The sequence below is a fragment of the Cyclopterus lumpus genome, chromosome 17, assembly GCF_009769545.1.
Source record: "Cyclopterus lumpus isolate fCycLum1 chromosome 17, fCycLum1.pri, whole genome shotgun sequence".
NCBI classification, from domain to species: Eukaryota; Metazoa; Chordata; class Actinopteri; order Perciformes; family Cyclopteridae; genus Cyclopterus; species Cyclopterus lumpus.
Window position 1 is genome coordinate 22,455,770 of NC_046982.1, and position 18,759 is coordinate 22,474,528.

Genomic DNA, 18,759 nt, shown 5'->3' on the forward strand with positions numbered 1-18,759 from the left:
TGGGCGTGTCCGGCGGTATCTCGAGGAACCTTTTGAACTGAACGTTTTATGAGCATTTTGTGTCCCGGGGTCAAAGTTCAGCTAAACACTCGTTTATTTAGAAATGAGCGACAATTAAATTTGACGCCGAAATAAACCGAACCCAAAATGTGTTATTACACCGTTATTACAACCACAAAACCACCAGACACCACGTACAGCTCAAACTGATCTGGAAGCAGCGACTTGAAAAGAGGAAGTGGCCAAGTCTCTGAAGGTTTGGCCTGAATTTAAACTGGAGGAAGTAAAGCAGACTGAGCTCCACAGAAGTATTTTAGTATCCAAATATATTCATATATATATATATATATACATATATATATATATATGTAATATATATAATATATATTTATATCATATACTATATTTATATAGTACAAATATATTATATAAATATATATTATATAAATATATATTATATAAATATGAATATAATATATATTTATATAGTATATGTATATTATATTACATAAATATATTTTATATATAGATATATATATAATCTATATATATTTAAAGTATATAATATATATATGTAATATATGTTTGTATATTATATATACTACTAAATGTAATATATGGAGATAGATACTAGAATACTTCTGAGGAGGACAAAAAGAAGAAATTAAACTGACTAAATTCACTGAATATATGAATAATTCAAAGTTCTTCAGACATGAACGAGTTCCTCACGATCAATTGAAGACGATCGGTTACTTTCATTCCAATAGAATAAAAGGTCTCACTTTTATGTAAAATGGACATAACACCACAATGTAAACATTATTAAATAAATATAAACAGGCGTTTTAAGGAAAAATACTGTTCTCAACGTCACTAAATAATCAATAAATCGTGTAATAATCAATAAAAGTGACGTCTTCAGACCTCGATTATTAATCAGTAATCGATTGATCGACTAAGTGTTGCAGCTCCAGTTTGAATGAGTGAAGTGTGTTCATATCGTTATATTAATATTAATAATCATAGTGGTGGTAATACTTATACATTAATATAATAATATTATTAATAATATAACACTATAATTATAGTAATATTAATAATCGTAGTGGTTGTAATACTTATGCATTAATATAATAATATTATTAATAATATAACACTATAATTATAGTAATATTAATAATCATAGTGGTGGTAATACTTATACATTAATATAGTAATATTATTAATAATATAACACTATAATTATAGTAATATTAATAATCATAGTGGTTGTAATACTTATACATTAATATAATAATATTATTAATAATATAACACTATAATTATAGTAATATTAATAATCATAGTGGTGGTAATACTTATACATTAATATAATAATATTATTAATAATATAACACTATCATTATAGTAATATTAATAATACTAGTGTGGTAATAATTATACAATAATATAATAATAATAAAAAATGATCACCAAGTTGTCGTTTTTAAACAAAACAAAAGTTTTTAAACGTGATAATTAGTTTATTTGATATTAAAATGAGTTCAGTTCAGTTCTGACATACTTTGAGTGACGTTGTTCACGTTTTATAGACGATTCATTCATAAATGTTTATTTTAAATGAGAACATTTATAATTTACCTTTAATAATCTTGAACTCAAAAGGGCACAAATTGCATTTAGATTCTCATAATCTTGATTTCTTGTCTAATTAATTGAATAAATTAAATGTTTTGCTTAATACAAATAGAGTAAACATATACGTTTTAATATTCTTTCATATTTTAAAGGTGCTGTTAAATACATTTCAGGATAAATACATCATCATGCAGTACGTCTTATTTCCACAGTAATATTTGAAATGCAGTAACTTTACTTCTATTGGAGTATTTTGTCGGCAGTGGTGGAAGAAGTACTTATTACTTAGGTAAAAGTAGTACTATCACGGTATAGAAGTATTCTGTTACAAGTCATAATAATTTACTTAAAGTACCAAAAGTAAAATCATAATAATACTGAATTGTTAATAATATACTAAATACTGCATACACTTTACCACTATGTACAGTGTGTCTTTTGTTCAGTGTTTTTTTTAAATATATTTTTCATTCTTCATATTTCTATTATTATTATAGTGTGTTTGTTTTGTACCTCTGTTGACTCGGAGAACCCTGCAAAAATAATTCCGATGTGTCTGGACTGCTGGTCTAGGCACAGATGGCAAATAAAAAACCTTGAATAATGTGTATTAATGCATTCATTGATCAATTATGGTGTATTAATACATCATCCATTAGCTGATCAATCATCTGAATATGTAAAGTATAAAGCTGTCAGACAAATGGAGAGCAGTAAAAAGTACATTTACTCTGAGGCGTATTGGAAATACTCAGGTACAAGTATTTCCCAGAGGTACAAGTACCTCGCAGCAGTACTTAGTTTACTTATAAACACGATGTCGTGATGTATGACTCACAGATCTGATACCAGATCAGAAGTAAGAACTCTTCAGACGAGCCCAATGATAAAGATAATGTTTATCATAATAATATTTGTTTTTGTTATTATTGTTATTGTAAACACAATGCAGAGTCAGACTGCAGTTCCTGAGTCCTGCAGCAGCAGCAGCAGCGGTCTGCAGGACCTGACATGTCTGATCCGAGACCAGGATCCACCCGGATCCCCCTGATCCCCCAACCTGATCCAGAACACAGACCCCCCCCCCCCCCCTCACCTTCACTGGTCGCTGATCGATACCCGCAGATCGATAAGTGCGCGTCGGGGCTCCGGTGCGTGTGCGCGGTGGTCCAGGTGTCTCCCTCCCTGGCGGGTCCGCCTCCTCTGCATGCTGAGCGACTGTGAACCCGGAAAACAGCTCCGTTACCTATAAAAGGAGTTGTTTCCTCACGAGGAACTGCAGCTAACAGCCAATCAGAGAGCAGCAACGCAACCAGTCGGCCGACTGAAGCATATACATAATATATTATATTATGTATTATATAATATATATTATATATTAAATTATATATTATATATTATATATTATATATTATATATTATATATCATATTATATTATATTATCATATATAATATATAATATATATATATTATTTATTATATATAATACATAATTTATATATAATATATAACACATAATATATTATTATATTATATATTATATATTTATTATGTATTATGTATATAAATCAGAAGCCGTGAATCATGTTTATTTGATTTAGTTGGCTAATCCCATAATCCTGTTTTAAAAAATCTGACTATTAACTTTCTAATAATTTTGACTTTAAAAGTGATGCAATTAAACTCAAAAGTGTTTTGACTTGTCTCGTGATCCTGAATTTAAAAGTAATAATCTCCCTTTGTGTCTCGTAATCTTTATTTAAAAACTCACGATATTCACCAAATTAAATAAATAATCTCGTAATTCAGACTTTAAAAGTCACGTAATTGAATGTAATGTCTCTTTTTATTTAATATCTGATGAATCTGTAACTTTAAAAGCGATCGACTCACTTTGTGTCTCATTATCTTCAATTGAAGAGTCACTATTTGATATTTGACATCATTAAAAATCAAAAATTAAATGAACGTTAATTTAAAATGCCAAAATGTTAATTCGGACTTTAAAGTATAATTTCAGCTTCAATAATCTTAAATGCAAAAGGGCACAAATTGCATTTAGTTGATCATCATTATTTTTATTTATTATCTAATAAATTAAATGTTGTGGCTTAATATCTCACGATCCGGACTTTAAAAGTAATAAATCGACTTCTTGACATAAAAACTTCTGCTTTTGAACCTCATAATTTGGACTTTAAAAATCATAGAATCAAGCTTGAGTCCTAATTCCGATTTAACATCACATGACCTTGACTCTAAAGGTCAAACCTCACGTTAGTCTCTTGAAATAAAAAAGGATTAATTGTCTTAAAACGGAATCATCTGTAATTCAAAAGTCCCTAATTTAATGTAGAATTATCATCTTGACTTTAAAAGACTTTTATTTTGCTTTAACATGTTCAACTTTCACGTATTTTATTGTCACCTAACGACTCAAAGTAATTACACAAAAATACATACAAATATATACATTTTTAAAAAGCATATTGTTCTATTTCTATATTTCCAGGAATTTAAAAGTCATGACTTTTACGATAAAAAGCAAGAGGGAGGTACAGACAAGGAAAGGAGGAGGCAAGGGAAAGGAAAGAGGAAACAAGAAGTAGGCCGGAGGTAAAAAGAAATGAAGAGAAAGAACGAGGTTAGTATAAAAGGAAAGGAGGAGGTAGGAAGGAAGGATGGAAAAGGTAACTAAAACCAAAGGAAGAGGGAAGTAGGAGAGGGGGAAGGAATTAAACAAAAAGAAGGGAGAATATTTTGGAAAAGAATGAGGAGTTAGTGGAAGGAAAAGAGGAAAGGAGGTAGGAACGATAGAAAGGAGGAGGTAAATGGGAAGAAAGGTTGAAGGAAGGCCGGAAAGGTTCAACGAAAAGTTTTATTTTTACTTTCCAGATGTTTTTACATACATTTAAAGCAAGAAAACATACACAAATCTTGTATTTTATCCAAAACAAGAACTAACTTCCCCACCTCGGTGGAATAACTACATTTCCCATGCTGCCCCGCGCCCACCGGAAGCGCGTCACCGCGCGTGACCTTGCCTCTCTTCTTCAACCTGGTTCCCCAGCAGACGGAGAGAGAAGGACGAGCATGGCGAGTAAAGACCCCGCTGTAAGTGGCTCTGCCAGCCCGGTTGTACCCGGTTTAAACGCGCTGTGCCGCAACATGGCCGCCGTGTGTTTCCGCTCGGTGGCACGGCGGCTCGTGCCGTTAGCGTTCTTTAAAACAGCAAGTCACGCACGTGAGCGGCGTAAGCTAGCTCCCCGCGTGTCCCCTCGCACTCGCCGTAGCCGCCTTTTAAATAACGCGTTAAACTCTTTTGGGCTTTTTACAACTTCTCTTCTTGAATTCGGCTCCGGTGGAGCTCGCCGAGCGGCTCCGGTGAGCTCCACTACACCGGTAATGCCTCATGCTGCCCGCCGGTGCTACGGTTTAACAGGCGACCCTGTTAACTGGTGACGTTTCACGTACAGCTGCCCTCGTGAATGTCGCTTGGTTTAATGTTGTAAGACGTGTCAACCCCTCGTGTACATAATAATATGCTATTCAAATCAAACAATGCGGCATTCCCGAGGCCGCTACGTGTTCTCTTTGTATTGTTAACAGCTGTCAACAACCGACGCGTTGGTTCAACGTCGCCAGTTAACACGGTCGCTTCTTAAACCGTAACACCGGTCGAGGAGCGGTGATGAGGAGTCTGCCGTGAGCCCGTAGACATTAAAGGACTCTTGGAGTCGGCCTCCCGGTTAGTGGCTCCACGCAGTCGACCTTCAACTCGGTGCTCATCCCGAGTGAAGGTCACGCGGACATGTTTTAGTTTTTTCTTCCGTCAAACTTCTATCCATCCATCCATTATCACCTCTTATCCGGGGTCGGGTCGCGGTGGCAGCAGGTTCAGCAGGCCGACCCAGGCTTCCCTCTCACCCGCAACACTTTCCAGCTCATTCTGGGGGATCCCGAGGCGTTCCAAGGCCAGCCGGGAGATAGAATCCCTCCAGCGTGTCCTCGGTCTTCCCCGGGGCCTCCTACCAGTTGGACGTGCCCGGAAAACCTCTAATGGGAGGCGTCCAGGAGGCATCCTGACTAGATGAACCACCTCAGCTGACTCCTTTGGACACGAAGGAGCAGCGACTCGACTCCAAGCTCCCCCCTGATGTCCGAGCTCCTTACCCTATCTCTAAGGCTGAGCCCGGCCACCCTACGGAGGAAGCTCATTTCGGCCGCTTGTATCCCAGATCTCGTTCTTTGGGTCACGACCCAGAGTTCGTGACCATAGGTGAGGGTTGGAACGTAGACCGACCAGTAAATGGAGAGCTTTGCCTTCCGGCTCAGCTCCTCTTCACTAAGACGGACCGGTACAGCGCCTGTTTTACTGCTGCAGCCGCACCGATCCGCCTATCGATCTCCCGCTCCACCTTACCCTCACTCGTGAACAAGACCCCGAGATACTTGAACTCCTTCGCTTGGGGGAGGCAGTTTGCCCCCACCTGGAGGGAGCAATCCGCCGGACCGTCAAACTTGTCTGTTGCTAAAGCTTCCGAGTCTCTGTCGCAGGGTTTCCTGCAGCAGCTGCGGCAGATAGCAGCCCGGATGTCGGCAGGACCCCGGGGTGCGGGACTCGGTCTCAAGCTGCTGGCCGGAGCCGGAGCTCTGGCTTTCGGCTTAAAGGAAGCGACGTACACCGGTAGTCTACTTTGACTCTTTCATATAGATGAATACTATTTACCTCAACACAGATGTGACTAGTCGGCTGCTTGACGACCTCTAGTTTTGGTCCTTTTTTTTAAATCATTAATATGTAGTTTGTCCCCTTTAAATATTTTAAGAGTAAATCTTTTCTTTAGGTTTGTTATAAATTGATAAATGAAATGAAAACGAAACCTGCAAACATTATGTATCCGTCCTTTATTAACCGGTGTGTCCTGCAGTCGAAGGAGGACAGCGAGCGGTCGTCTTCAACCGGATCGGGGGGATGCAGATGGACACCGTCCTCTCCGAGGGGCTCCACTTCAGGTAAGACCAGGACCCTTAAGACGGGAAGGTCTTTTCAAAATAAAAGGGTGTGGTAGGGGACAGCGGCGTGGTCTCCTCCACCGATCATAAACTACAACAAGAAGCTGTAAAGAGCTTCATCTTTCCCACGGCCCTTGAACATGTCGTGTGAACTCTTCAGTCGGGCGCTAATTGGCGTCTCTGCACATTTACTTTGTAAACATTTTGAACTGAGTAATTGCAAACAACCTTTTATTCCAATATATTTTAGCTTTCTGGGATCAATATCCCTTTAAGTTACGCCGCTGCTATATTGTAAGAATATTATTATTATTATTATTCAACCCTTTGTTTGGTCGTGACAGTTCTTAATAAAATTAACTTAAAGTTAAATGGTCAATTTCTATTATTTTGGGGAGGAAAACGAGTCGTTTGGATTAATCATTAAATATTAATAAAAATCGTCATTAGTGGTTTGATCAACTTTTTTTCCCTGCATATTTATTTATTTATTTAAATGTGCTCGTCAGTATGTAAATGTTCACATTTATACTCTACTAGCTAAACTATTGGTACTAATATTACTTTTTTATTTATGTTTTTAAATGTCGAGGACTGTTCCAAATCTTCTGAATACAGAAACAAGCAATAATAAAATAGAAAAGAAAATTGGAATGAAGTTAATAACTAATATCCGTGACATTAAATGAATCTCCATTTCATAAACGTGGCAGATGTTTATTTGTCTTGTGGATGTAAAGAACGCGCTCTGTCTCCAGGATTCCCTGGATCCAGTACCCCATCATCTACGACATCAGAGCCAGACCCAGGAAGATCTCCTCGCTCACCGGGAGCAAAGGTCAGCCTGAGAAACCTCCTCGTTGGTTTGAGGACGTTTTGAAGCCTCCGGTTGGCTTTTTGTTTCATGTGGACGGAGGAGGAGCGACGTAGAGTCTCTGCTGTCGACCTGTCAATCACCCTGTAGCCCCGCCCTAAAGCATCCCCTGCTTTATGGTCTGTTTGACTCTAAATGACCATAATTTACTGAATGAACATCATTCTGTATTGAAGAAGACTTGAAACTAGATATTGTAAACATTAGTTTTTGGTCTCAATGGTCGTTGTGTTTCAGACTATTTACACATTTAAGTATTTATACAAGGAATGCCTTTTTTAAAGTTTTAAAAACAGCAAGTAAATATAAATATTTTCAAACAAATGAAACACACATTTAATACTCGACTTGTTTCTTTTCAGGGTTTAATGGTAAAGTAGTTTATGAGATGAGTTTACATGTAATGCGATCCCCGTAGTCGTTGTGGAGGTTAGTTTATGAGTTTTATTGGTGAAACTTAGTTCGTCCTCTGGTGTTTGAGATGAAGCAACAAACGGCGCGTTCATAGCAGAGTTTCTCCACCAGAGGGCGCCGATGAGTAATGTCTAATAAAACACTGGCCATTCGTTCCCCTCAGACCTCCAGATGGTGAACATCTCCCTCAGAGTGCTGTCCCGGCCGCTGGCGTCCAACCTGCCCGCCCTCTACCAGCAGCTGGGGAAGGACTACGACGAGCGCGTCCTGCCGTCCATCGTCAACGAGGTGCTGAAGAGCGTGGTGGCCAAGTTCAACGCTTCTCAGCTCATCACTCAGCGAGCGCAGGTACCGGACACACAGCGGCGCCTTCATGTCAGGATGTAAGAACGTCGGCTACTGAAGTCGTGAACTTCTGAACCGCAGAACCTCGTCGCCAAAGAAACGACAGTTTATCAGCCAGGAGCTGTAAAAATAAAAAGAGAAAAAGATTAGCGTCATATTAACATCTTTCCTACGGTCCCTGAACGCATCGCTTCCATCAGAAGAAGCAGCCAAACTAATCTTAAATTTGTGATAATTTGTCTCATTAAAGTCTCAAATAATCCATTAACTTTAATCGGTGTGTTAAAAACATTAAATTCTGAGGTCAGTGAAACTATGACGTCATGATTGATTCACCTGAGGCCAAAAGAAAGAACAGATGTGTCATAACTGAGTTCTTCTGCACTAAAGAAGTGTTCGAGTTATGGTTCTGATGGTTCTGGTTCCACAGAGAAGCAGAACTTTTATTTTGAAAATCAAAGAACCGTGTGACCGGAACATTAAAGACACCTGAACATACAACCGCGCCTGTATCTGTGAGCTCGATGAATTATATGAACGCCTGCAACACTGAATATTATGAGGCATTAAAAAATTGTATAAAGTTTATATCAACCGTATAAATAACATGTCTGGATACGTTTTGGGTTATTGTGTAAATGTTCAAAAGAAATCCTCAAATGGCGCTTATTGGTTTTTCTCATTTATTTTATGTAATTCTTTTTTTTTTAAGAAGCACGGATTCACCAAATGGTGCCGTAAATAAATGGTAGTTGATGTGTTCAAGTGGGAAAGAACCGCAGCCTCCATTAGCGGTTAGCTTCACTTGAGCTAACCGCTAACGACCAGCGCTTCGGAACAAAGAGCTAACGGGTGACGTTGTTCCTCAGGTGTCGCTGCTGATCCGCAGAGAGCTGTTCGAGAGGGCGAGAGACTTCAACATCATCCTGGACGACGTGGCCATCACCGAGCTCAGCTTCAGCCGCGAGTACACCGCCGCCGTGGAGGCCAAGCAAGTCGGTGAGGAGGGACGGGGAAGTGGACGAGGGGGGACGGGGAGTGGACGAGGGGGGACGGGAAGTGGACGAGGGGGGACGGGGAGTGGACGAGGGGGGACGGGGAGTGGACGAGGGGCGACGGGGAGTGGACGAGGGGGGACGGGAAGTGGACGAGGGGGGACGGGGAGTGGACGAGGGGCGACGGGGAGTGGACGAGGGGGGACGGGAAGTGGACGAGGGGGGACGGGGAGTGGACGAGGGGGGACGGGGAGTGGACGAGGGGCGACGGGGAGTGGACGAGGGGCGACGGGGAGTGGACGAGGGGCGACGGGGAGTGGACGAGGGGCGACGGGGAGTGGACGAGGAGGGACGGGGAGTGGACGAGGGGCGACGGGGAGTGGACGAGGGGGGACGGGGAGTGGACGAGGGGGGACGGAGAGTGGACGAGGGGGGACGGGGAGTGGACGAGGGGCGAAGGAAAGTGGACGAGGGGGGACGGGGAGTGGACGAGGGGCGACGGAAAGTGGACGAGGGGCGACGGGAAGTGGACGAGGAAGGGGAAGGGAAGTGGACGAGGGGGGACGGGGAGAAGTCAGCTGACTAGCTGGAGTTTCCAGGTCCTCGCTGGATTTGGTGGATTCCACATTTAGATTCTCACGTTTCTGGCGTCACAAAGTTCTGAGATTTAAAACACGTTCAAAATGATAAAAATAAGTCAGATTTTAGACTTTAAAGAAATCTACATGAGAGCAAATAATTATCAGCCAAAGCAAATATTTTACAGGATATTCAACGTTTTTTGTTTCTTCATAATATTTAATACTTGGTTTAAAGGTAATAAAGTAGTTTATAATGGGTAATAGGAGTTACGCAATAGGTAATAAAGTAGTCCGTTTTATTGATACGAGAACTCTTATCAAGTCTTATTGGTTATTTTTGATTGTAAAAAGACATTTTATGTTATAAAAGAATTGACATTTCTTGTTTGTAAACAAATATTCTTTCTTGAGCAGAAACACCAGAAGTTGTAAACCTTTAAACTCTCTGTGATCATTTCAATGATTAGCCCTTTGGAGAATGATGCAACAATCGTTGGGCATAAATACATGTATGTAAATATGCATCGATACGTAAATAAGCATCAATAAATACGTAAATATGCATCGATAAATATGTAAATATGCATCGATAAATATGTAAATAAGCATTGATAAATATGTAAATAAGCATCGATAAATGTGTAAATATGTTTTTGCGTCGTTGTCGTGGGATTAATCGACTCCAATACAGATTCATAAAATACTATAAGTAATATAATGATCACGTATTGCAGGTTACGTCTTTGTTTGCCTTTTTGTATTTATTTTAATGCACCAACGGTTTGCTAGAGCACCTGGTCCCGGTCCTGGTCCCGGTCCTGGTCCCGGTCCTGGTCCCGGTCCTGGTCCCGGTCCCGGTCCCGGTCCTTTAATGCGTGTTTCCTCTCCAGCCCAGCAGGAGGCGCAGCGAGCTCAGTTTTACGTGGAGAAGGCCAAACAGGACCAAAGGCACAAGATCATCCAGGCTGAAGGAGAAGCCGAGGCGGCGAAGATGGTGAGTTCAGGGTCCTCGGGAACATTCAGTACTAAAAACAATAAATGTAAATCAATCTGAACTTGGTGCTCTTTTGAGGTACATTTATTTGTACTTTTAACTTCACTAAATGTATTTGACAATACGAGTTCCTAGTTTGACTCTTAATATTAATTAACTAATACACATTGGTGTATTTATCCTAATTAAATTAGTTTGAGCTGCAGCATTAAAGTGACTGAATTAATTAATATTTATAATAGAATAATAAATATATCATTTAAAGCCCTTCTGCAAAATGCTTTTACTTTTAGTCTATTGTGTTTTTATGCGTTTCTTTTTATTTTACTGTTCTCTAGTAAACATGAACCAGGATTATTCTAACTTATTATTCTGAATTGTATTATGTATCTAACTTATTTTTATTATTAAACTTATTATTATAACTTATCAATATAATTATTACTTATTAATATCTAACTATTATAACTTTAAGAAACGTATTATAACTTGGAGGCGGAGCCACACACGTAACGTTTAAGAACCAGTGGTTCAGTATTTATATCAGAGCTTCTGTATTTAATGTTGCGCAATGTGCTCAGCAGGATAATCACAGCCTGCGGGTTGCATGTAAAAAGTGAATCAAAGTGCATTCCTGAGTCTTTGAACTTCTACCTGAGGCCTCTCGGCATGAACACACCTGTGATCTTCAGGTGGAGACAGGAATCTGAAGCCGTTAAAGGAGTCTCCGAAACAAACGCCCAAATATGTAATTGATCCTTCTGGCTTTGATCCTCGTCGTTAACCCAGAGGACCGGCTCAGCCGGCTGGGTGTGTGGATACACTAACCCTGTGTGTGTGTGTGTGTGTGTGTGTGCAGCTGGGCCAGGCCTTGACCAAGAACCCCGGCTACCTGAAGCTCCGTAAGATCCGGGCGGCGCAGAACATCGCCAAGACGGTAAGAAGCGCTCAGAGACGCTGAAACGAGTTCATGAACCGATGTATCACTTCTCTTTAATGTATAATTATCTATTTAATGTGTTATATATGTGTTTTAATGCAGACATGCGTATTTGCATCTTTTTCCGTGTATTTGAAGGCGTTCTGAAGGTACATGATGAACATGCTGCTGATCGCCTCGTCCGTTTAGATTGTAAACATCATGATCATTAATATTATTATTGATCACGAGGTTCAACAAGCCTCTGATGGATCAAAGGGTTCCACTCAAGGTGTCCATGTTGTCTTCCAGTCCATTGTCTCGTGTTCCTTCGTTCATTCAACTCTTTACATTCATCTAGTCGTCTTAAATTGATCCACTTCACTCTCTCAGTATTTCCTGTTCTGATTCATTCGTTTTACGTGTGCAAGCGCCCAGTTTCCCTCTGCGAGTTGAATCCATGTTCCACGTTGGCCTCAGGATCAGTGTATTGATTATCTCTGTTGATCTCTGTTCCATTTCCTTATCAAACATCTCCATGTGAGTTTCATTGATCATCCTTATGATCTTGGCTCCTCATCCATTCCATGAGTTTATTTACTCACGGGCCCTCTCGCCTGGTCTGGGATCAGCTGATCGCTCCGTCAGCGGAGATCTTTCCTCCATGAAGATCAAGTTCCAGCTGGTCTTTGACTCTGTTCCTTGTTCCTGTTACGGGACTCGACTCACACGTTGAAACACTCGTATGACTCGAGACCTTCATTCCATTTCCAACATGTTGTCCCTTTTATATCAAACTTAACAACATCATAAGTCTATGATCTAGAAGGTGATGTGAGCTAGAGAGATATATATATATATATATATATATATATATATATATATATATATATAAATAAATAAATAATGTAATTAATTCTCACCATGTCAGACCCCCTTCCTGCGTCTCCTATGACTCAATGTGGTCTCCTCGTTCACCTGCAGGTGGCGCAGTCCCAGAACAAAGTGTACCTGAACGCTGACAGCCTGGTGCTCAACCTGCAGGACAAAGACAACTTCAAGTGAGTTCAGACCAGGCGCTATGCTAAGCTAACCAGCTAACCAACACACAGTTGAAATATCACAATTGACCTTTTTCTGACTGAAGGGTCACTTATGATGCCTTCAGGGACTGTCTGAAAGATGAAAATGGGTCAGATTTGTTTATTGTGTTCACAGCGCTTAGTGCTAAGCTAACAGCTGGCTTTGTTTCTTCCAGTATGTTGCTAGGCAACTAGGAGGACGCCTCATCATTCCTCCGGAGAGACTTCTTCGCCTCCATCAGCGCGTTGACTCGTCACCAAGTTTATTTAAACGGACTTGAACCGTTCCACCGCCGGGCTTTTACTTTGAAAGGTTCCTTTCAGTGTTTGTTTTTTTGTTATCTGTAGACGTCGACCGCAGAAAGAAATGTGCTATTTGTGAATAAAAACAGTTTCCCCGTTCATAAGTTTATTTACTTTTTTGTGTTTTCATCGGTTAAAACTGACCGCTTCATTAAAATCCATCAATATCAAGACTTGAAATACAAATAAAACCTTAAGAGCTCCTCAGTTTCTTTCTTTAGAGGGAAGCTTTTTTATATATATATATATATACACTCATATATATATATATATATATATGTGTGTATGTATATATGTGTACATATATATACACACACGTGTGTGTGTATATATATGTATGTACATATATATATACACACACATATATGTGTGTGTGTGTATATATGTATATGTGTGTACATATATACATATATGTACACACATATATATATATGTGTGTACATATATATATATACACACACATATATGTGTGTACATATATACATATATATATATACACACATATATGTGTGTACATATATACATATATATATATACACACACATATATGTGTATATATATATATATATATATATATACACACACATATATGTGTGTACATATATACATATATATATATACACACACATATATGTGTGTACATATATACATATATATATATACACACACATATATGTGTGTACATATATACATATATATATATACACACACATATATGTGTGTACATATATATATATATATACACACACATATATGTGTGTATATATATATATATGTGTTCACATCTACATTTCTGTAAACTACAAAAAGGAAGTCATAACTTCCTGAAGCTCATCGCGATGACTTCCTTTATATTTAGTCTAAAAAAAATGAATAAAAAACTTCTTAAAAAGTATGACTTGTTTATTACACTCTTATGTTTTGTTTGTGCAGCTTAAACCAGAAGAATTAATAATAAAGATGACGAGATCAAACGGGGCAGAAACGGGGAACTGAAAGTCTTAAACTGAGAAACGTGTCGACGCTATTAATTAATAACTTAATGTCCACTAATACAACTTTAAACTGCTGGCAATGAAACTACAGTGTTATAAACTATTAATTACATGTTTGTACGCTGTAAAAGTGAAATAAGAGGACTTTGTTTCCCAGGCTAGCAGTTTCCCTTTGTTTCCAGTGTTTATGCTAAGTTAAGCTAACCAGCAGGCTGTAGCTTCATATTGACATTTTCCTTTTGTCACATGACTGATTTGTTGTCACATGACTGATTTGTTGTCACATGACTGGTCTCACATGAATCCATCATGACATCATAGTTTCATGAGGAGCTCAGAGTTTAATGTTTTTAACGCAATCTGTTTAAAGTTAACGGAGAGATTTTAAAAGTTAATAGTTTTTAATGAAATTTAAAGCGTTTTGTTGCACACGGTGCGTTCAGGGACAGTCGGACAGATGCAAAACTGAGTTTCCTGTTTTTCGTTGTAGGTTTCGGGGTTCAGAGCGTCACGAAACAAAAGAGATTTACCTTCTTAAAAACAATAGTTCTATATTAATAAACCATATTAATAAAGAACTATAATATAGTTTATTAATATAGAACTATAATAATATAAACTTTACAAAGGAAAGGACTGACTGGGGACCAGCAGCGAAATGGAACTCAGCCTTCAGTTTCCACTCACTGAAGCTCTGAGGTCACCTGACCTTCATGTTGGGCCCCAGAGTCCTCTCCTCTCCTCCTCTCCTCCTCTCCTCCTCTCCTCCTCCTCTCCTCTCCTCTCCTCCTCCTCCTCCTCCTCCTCTCCTCATCTCTCTCCTCTCCCCTCCTCCTCCTCCTCTCCTCTCCTCATCTCTCTCCTCTCCTCCTCTCCTCTCCTCTCCTCTCCTCTCCTCCTCCTCTCCTCTCCTCCTCTCCCCTCCTCCTCCTCTCCTCATCTCTCTCCTCTCCTCCTCCCCTCTCTCCTCTCCTCCTCTCCCCTCCTCCTCCTCTCCCCTCCTCTCCCCTCCTCCTCCTCTTCTCTCCTCTCCTCCTCCTCCTCTCCTCATCTCTCTCCTGTCCTCCTCCTCTCCTCCTCCTCTCCTCCTCTCTCTCCTCTCTCCCCTCCTCCTCCTCTCCCCTCCTCCTCTCGCCTCTTTCTCCTCTCTCCTCCTCTCTCGTTCCTCTCCTCTCTTTCTCTCCTTCCTCCTCTCTCTCTCCTCCTCTCTCTGAGTTACAACAACAACCAGAAAAAGACAAGATGGCTGCTGAGTTATTTATAGCCCGAGCTGTGGAGGAGGAGGAGGAGGAGGAGGAGGAGGAGGAGGAGGGAGTCCATTGTGTCAGCCACACAAAGCGAGCTGCCTCCATGTTGGAGAGGCTGCTGTTTTTCTCCATAAGAAAGGGGGCGTGGCCTAGATGTATACCTCAGAGGGGGAGGGGCGGGGACAGGCGGGTGGATATCAATGTCAGGTAAAAAAAAAAGTAGGGGGCGTGGAACTGGGGGCTGGGAGACGGAGGGGGCTCGTGATTGGCTGCCGATCCACGCCTCCTCACACACACCCAAACACACACACACACACACACACCACACGTCAGACGCCCGTCAGCTGACCAATCAGGAGCCTCTGCACCATTTGAAGGATACCAAGAGGAAGAGGAGGCGGGATGATGATACAAACAGCATTTCTACATCCGGATTTTTTATGATCTGCGCACTTCCGGCCCTGTTGATCACGTGTTCTGTTTAGAAAGCTTCATTGTGTTCCTCGTTTAAAATGAGTTTTATTATTTATTTATTTTAAACCTCTTAATTTGCATTAAACATGTAAACAAAAAAACACAAAATGCGTCACGTATAGAACACCAGCATGATATATAATGAAATAAAGGCGAGTGAGGGGGGGGCGGGGCTGTAGCTTCAGTGAGGTCACACACGTGTCTCTCCCCCCGCCCCCCCCCCTCTCTGTTTCCACAGTTGAAAAAACGGATTACCGTTCATCTGCTCCGTCGCCATGGAAACACTGACCTCACTGTGGTGACCGAAGCCGTACCAGTGAGAGGGGGAGGGGCTTGCAGCGCTCCGCACTGTCGTCAGCAAAGAAACAGTGCTCCCACGTGACCAGCAGAGGGCGCTGCAGAGGAGAAACATTGTAAACACGAGTTAATGGCTCAAGCTCGAGCTTCTGCGTCACTCCTCCTCAGTCCAAATATGGTCACTTCCTGTTTACTGGTTGCAGGAAAGCAAGATGCCGACAGCAGTAATAACGTTCAAAGAGCTACAGGGGACATCAGCACTAAATAAAATAATTATAATCAACTAAATGCTACTTAAAGCCATTCTCTGTCTTGACATTGTTTCTTCCAATTATTATAATTTATAAAAGTACAAAACGTGCAGTTAAAAAATGCTCAAATCCCCAAGACTCCTTTGATAAACAGTAATTTTCTAAACACAACAGTGTAAAAATAAAAACACCCAAGTACCTTTATGTATTTACTGAGGACGTTTTGTTTCAAACATGGTGGAAGAAAAAAAAGTCCTGCATTCAAAATATGTAAAAGTACAAAAGTATGAGCATCAAAATGTTCTCATTATGCATAATAATATATAATATATTATTGTATCATAATTATTGATGCATTAATGTGTTAATCACTTTAAAGGTGGAGCAAATGTGTTTAATAATCTCAATCTGTAAAGTATCTAAAGCTAAATGTTGTACAGTAGAAGTATAAAGTATCAGGAAATACTCAGAAACAAGTAGTATTTAAAGTTTCTACGAGGCTCTTTCCTGAAGTGGTGGTTTCTGATGCCCCCTGTGGACTAAAGTGGTAGTGTTGGTTCTGGTGCCCCCTGTGGACTAAAGTGGTAGTGTTGGTTCTGGCACCCCCTGTGGACTAAAGTGGTAGTGTTGGTTCTGACGCCCCCTGTGGAATAAAGTGGTAGTGATGGTTCTGGTGCCCCCTGTGGACTAAAGTGGTAGTGTTGGTTCTGACGCCCCCTGTGGAATAAAGTGGTAGTGGTGGTTCTGGTGCCCCCTGTGTTCTAAAGTGGTAGTGTTGGTTCTTGCGCCCCCTGTGTTCTAAAGTGGTAGTGTTGGTTCTGACGCCCCCTGTGGACTAAAGTGGTAGTGTTGGTTCTGACGCCCCCTGTGGACTAAAGTGGTAGTGTTGGTTCTGGTGCCCCCTGTGGACTAAAGTGGTAGTGTTGGTTCTGGTGACCCCTGTGGACTAAAGTGGTAGTGGTGGTTCTGGTGCCCCCTGTGTTCTAAAGTGGTAGTGTTGGTTCTTGCGCCCCCTGTGTTCTAAAGTGGTAGTGTTGGTTCTGACGCCCCCTGTGGACTAAAGTGGTAGTGGTGGTTCTGGTGCCCCCTGTGGACTAAAGTGGTAGTGGTGGTTATGATGCCCCCTGTGTTCTAAAGTGGTAGTGTTGGTTCTGGCGCCCCCTGTGGACTAAAGTGGTAGTGTTGGTTCTGGTGCCCCCTGTGTTCTAAAGTGGTAGTGTTGGTTCTGGTGCCCCCTGTGTTCTAAAGTGGTAGTGTTGGTTCTGGCGCCCCCTGTGGACTAAAGTGGTAGTGTTGGTTCTGGCACCCCCTGTGGACTAAAGTGGTAGTGTTGGTTCTGGTGCCCCCTGTGTTCTAAAGTGGTAGTGTTGGTTCTGACGCCCCCTGTGGACTAAATTGGTAGTGTTGGTTCTGGTGCCCCCTGTGGACTAAAGTGGTAGTGTTGGTTCTGGTGCCCCTTGTGGACTAAAGTGGTACGCCCCTGTAAACTAAAGTGGTAGTGTTGGTTCTGGTGCCCCCTGTGGACTAAAGTGGTAGTGTTGGTTCTGGTGCTCCCTGTGGACTAAAGTGGTAGTGTTGGTTCTGGTGCCCCTTGTGGACTAAAGTGGTACGCCCCTGTGGACTAAAGTGGTAGTGTTGGTTCTGGTGCCCCCTGTAGACTAAAGTGGTAGTGTTGGTTCTGGTGCCCCCTGTAGACTAAAGTGGTAGTGTTGGTTCTGGTGCCCCCTGTAGACTAAAGTGGTAGTGTTGGTTCTGACGCCCCCTGTGGACTAAAGTGGTAGTGTTGGTTCTGGTGCCCCTTGTGGACTAAAGTGGTACGCCCCTGTGGACTAAAGTGGTAGTGTTGGTTCTGGTGCCCCTTGTGGACTAAAGTGGTAGTGTTGGTTCTGACGCCCCCTGTGGACTAAAGTGGTAGTGGTGGTTATGATGCCCCCTGCGGACTAAAGTGGTAGTGGTGGTTATGATGCCCCCTGTGGACTAAAGTGGTAGTGTTGGTTCTGGTGCCCCCTGTGTTCTAAAGTAGTAGTGTTGGTTCTGGTGCCCCTTGTGTTCTAAAGTGGTAGTGTTGGTTCTGGTGCCCCCTGTGGACTAAAGTGGTAGTGGTGGTTCTTGCGCCCCCTGTGGACTAAAGTGGTAGTGTTGGTTCTGGTGCCCCCTGTGTTCTAAAGTAGTAGTGTTGGTTCTGGTGCCCCCTGTGTTCTAAAGTGGTAGTGTTGGTTCTGGTGCCCCCTGTGGACTAAAGTGGTAGTGTTGGTTCTGACGCCCCCTGTGGACTAAAGTGGTAGTGTTGGTTCTGGTGCGCCCTGTGGACTAAATTGGTAGTGTTGGTT

At 41.2% G+C, this 18,759-nt stretch overlaps 2 protein-coding genes across 19 annotated transcripts in view; one reads left to right on the forward strand and one right to left on the reverse strand.

Annotated features, from left to right (window-relative positions):
- LOC117746429 (CYFIP-related Rac1 interactor B-like) overlaps positions 1-2,869 on the reverse strand; it is a 13,643-nt gene extending 10,774 nt beyond the window's left edge. For 17 of the 18 annotated variants that reach the window (XR_004611317.1, XR_004611333.1, XR_004611323.1 and 14 more), the window contains exon 1: positions 2,738-2,862. The gene's annotated coding sequence lies outside the window, so the exon portion shown is untranslated. Of the gene's footprint in view, positions 1-2,737 lie in introns of all 18 variants that reach the window. The other variant, XM_034555553.1, reaches the window with a different exon arrangement.
- A 1,769-nt stretch (positions 2,870-4,638) lies between these two features.
- On the forward strand, positions 4,639-13,266 carry phb2a (prohibitin 2a). The gene is made up of 10 exons (XM_034555552.1): positions 4,639-4,756; positions 6,200-6,329; positions 6,574-6,658; positions 7,417-7,496; positions 8,110-8,294; positions 9,161-9,290; positions 10,758-10,861; positions 11,721-11,798; positions 12,765-12,841; positions 13,039-13,266. Exons 1-10 carry the CDS (start codon positions 4,640-4,642, stop codon positions 13,055-13,057), a joined length of 1,005 nt encoding a protein of 334 aa, XP_034411443.1. The 5' UTR covers position 4,639; the 3' UTR covers positions 13,058-13,266.
- The last annotated feature ends 5,493 nt before the right edge of the window (positions 13,267-18,759 follow it).

Excerpts from the sequence above, each read along its gene's own strand:
- phb2a (XM_034555552.1), top strand. The coding sequence starts at position 4,640 with ATGCTGCCCCGCGCCCACCGGAAGCGCGTCACCGCGCGTGACCTTGCC. Across the intron at positions 7,497-8,109 it reads CTCGCTCACCGGGAGCAAAG|ACCTCCAGATGGTGAACATC; the intron begins GTCAGCCTGAGA and ends CGTTCCCCTCAG. Across the intron at positions 11,799-12,764 it reads CGCAGAACATCGCCAAGACG|GTGGCGCAGTCCCAGAACAA; the intron begins GTAAGAAGCGCT and ends GTTCACCTGCAG.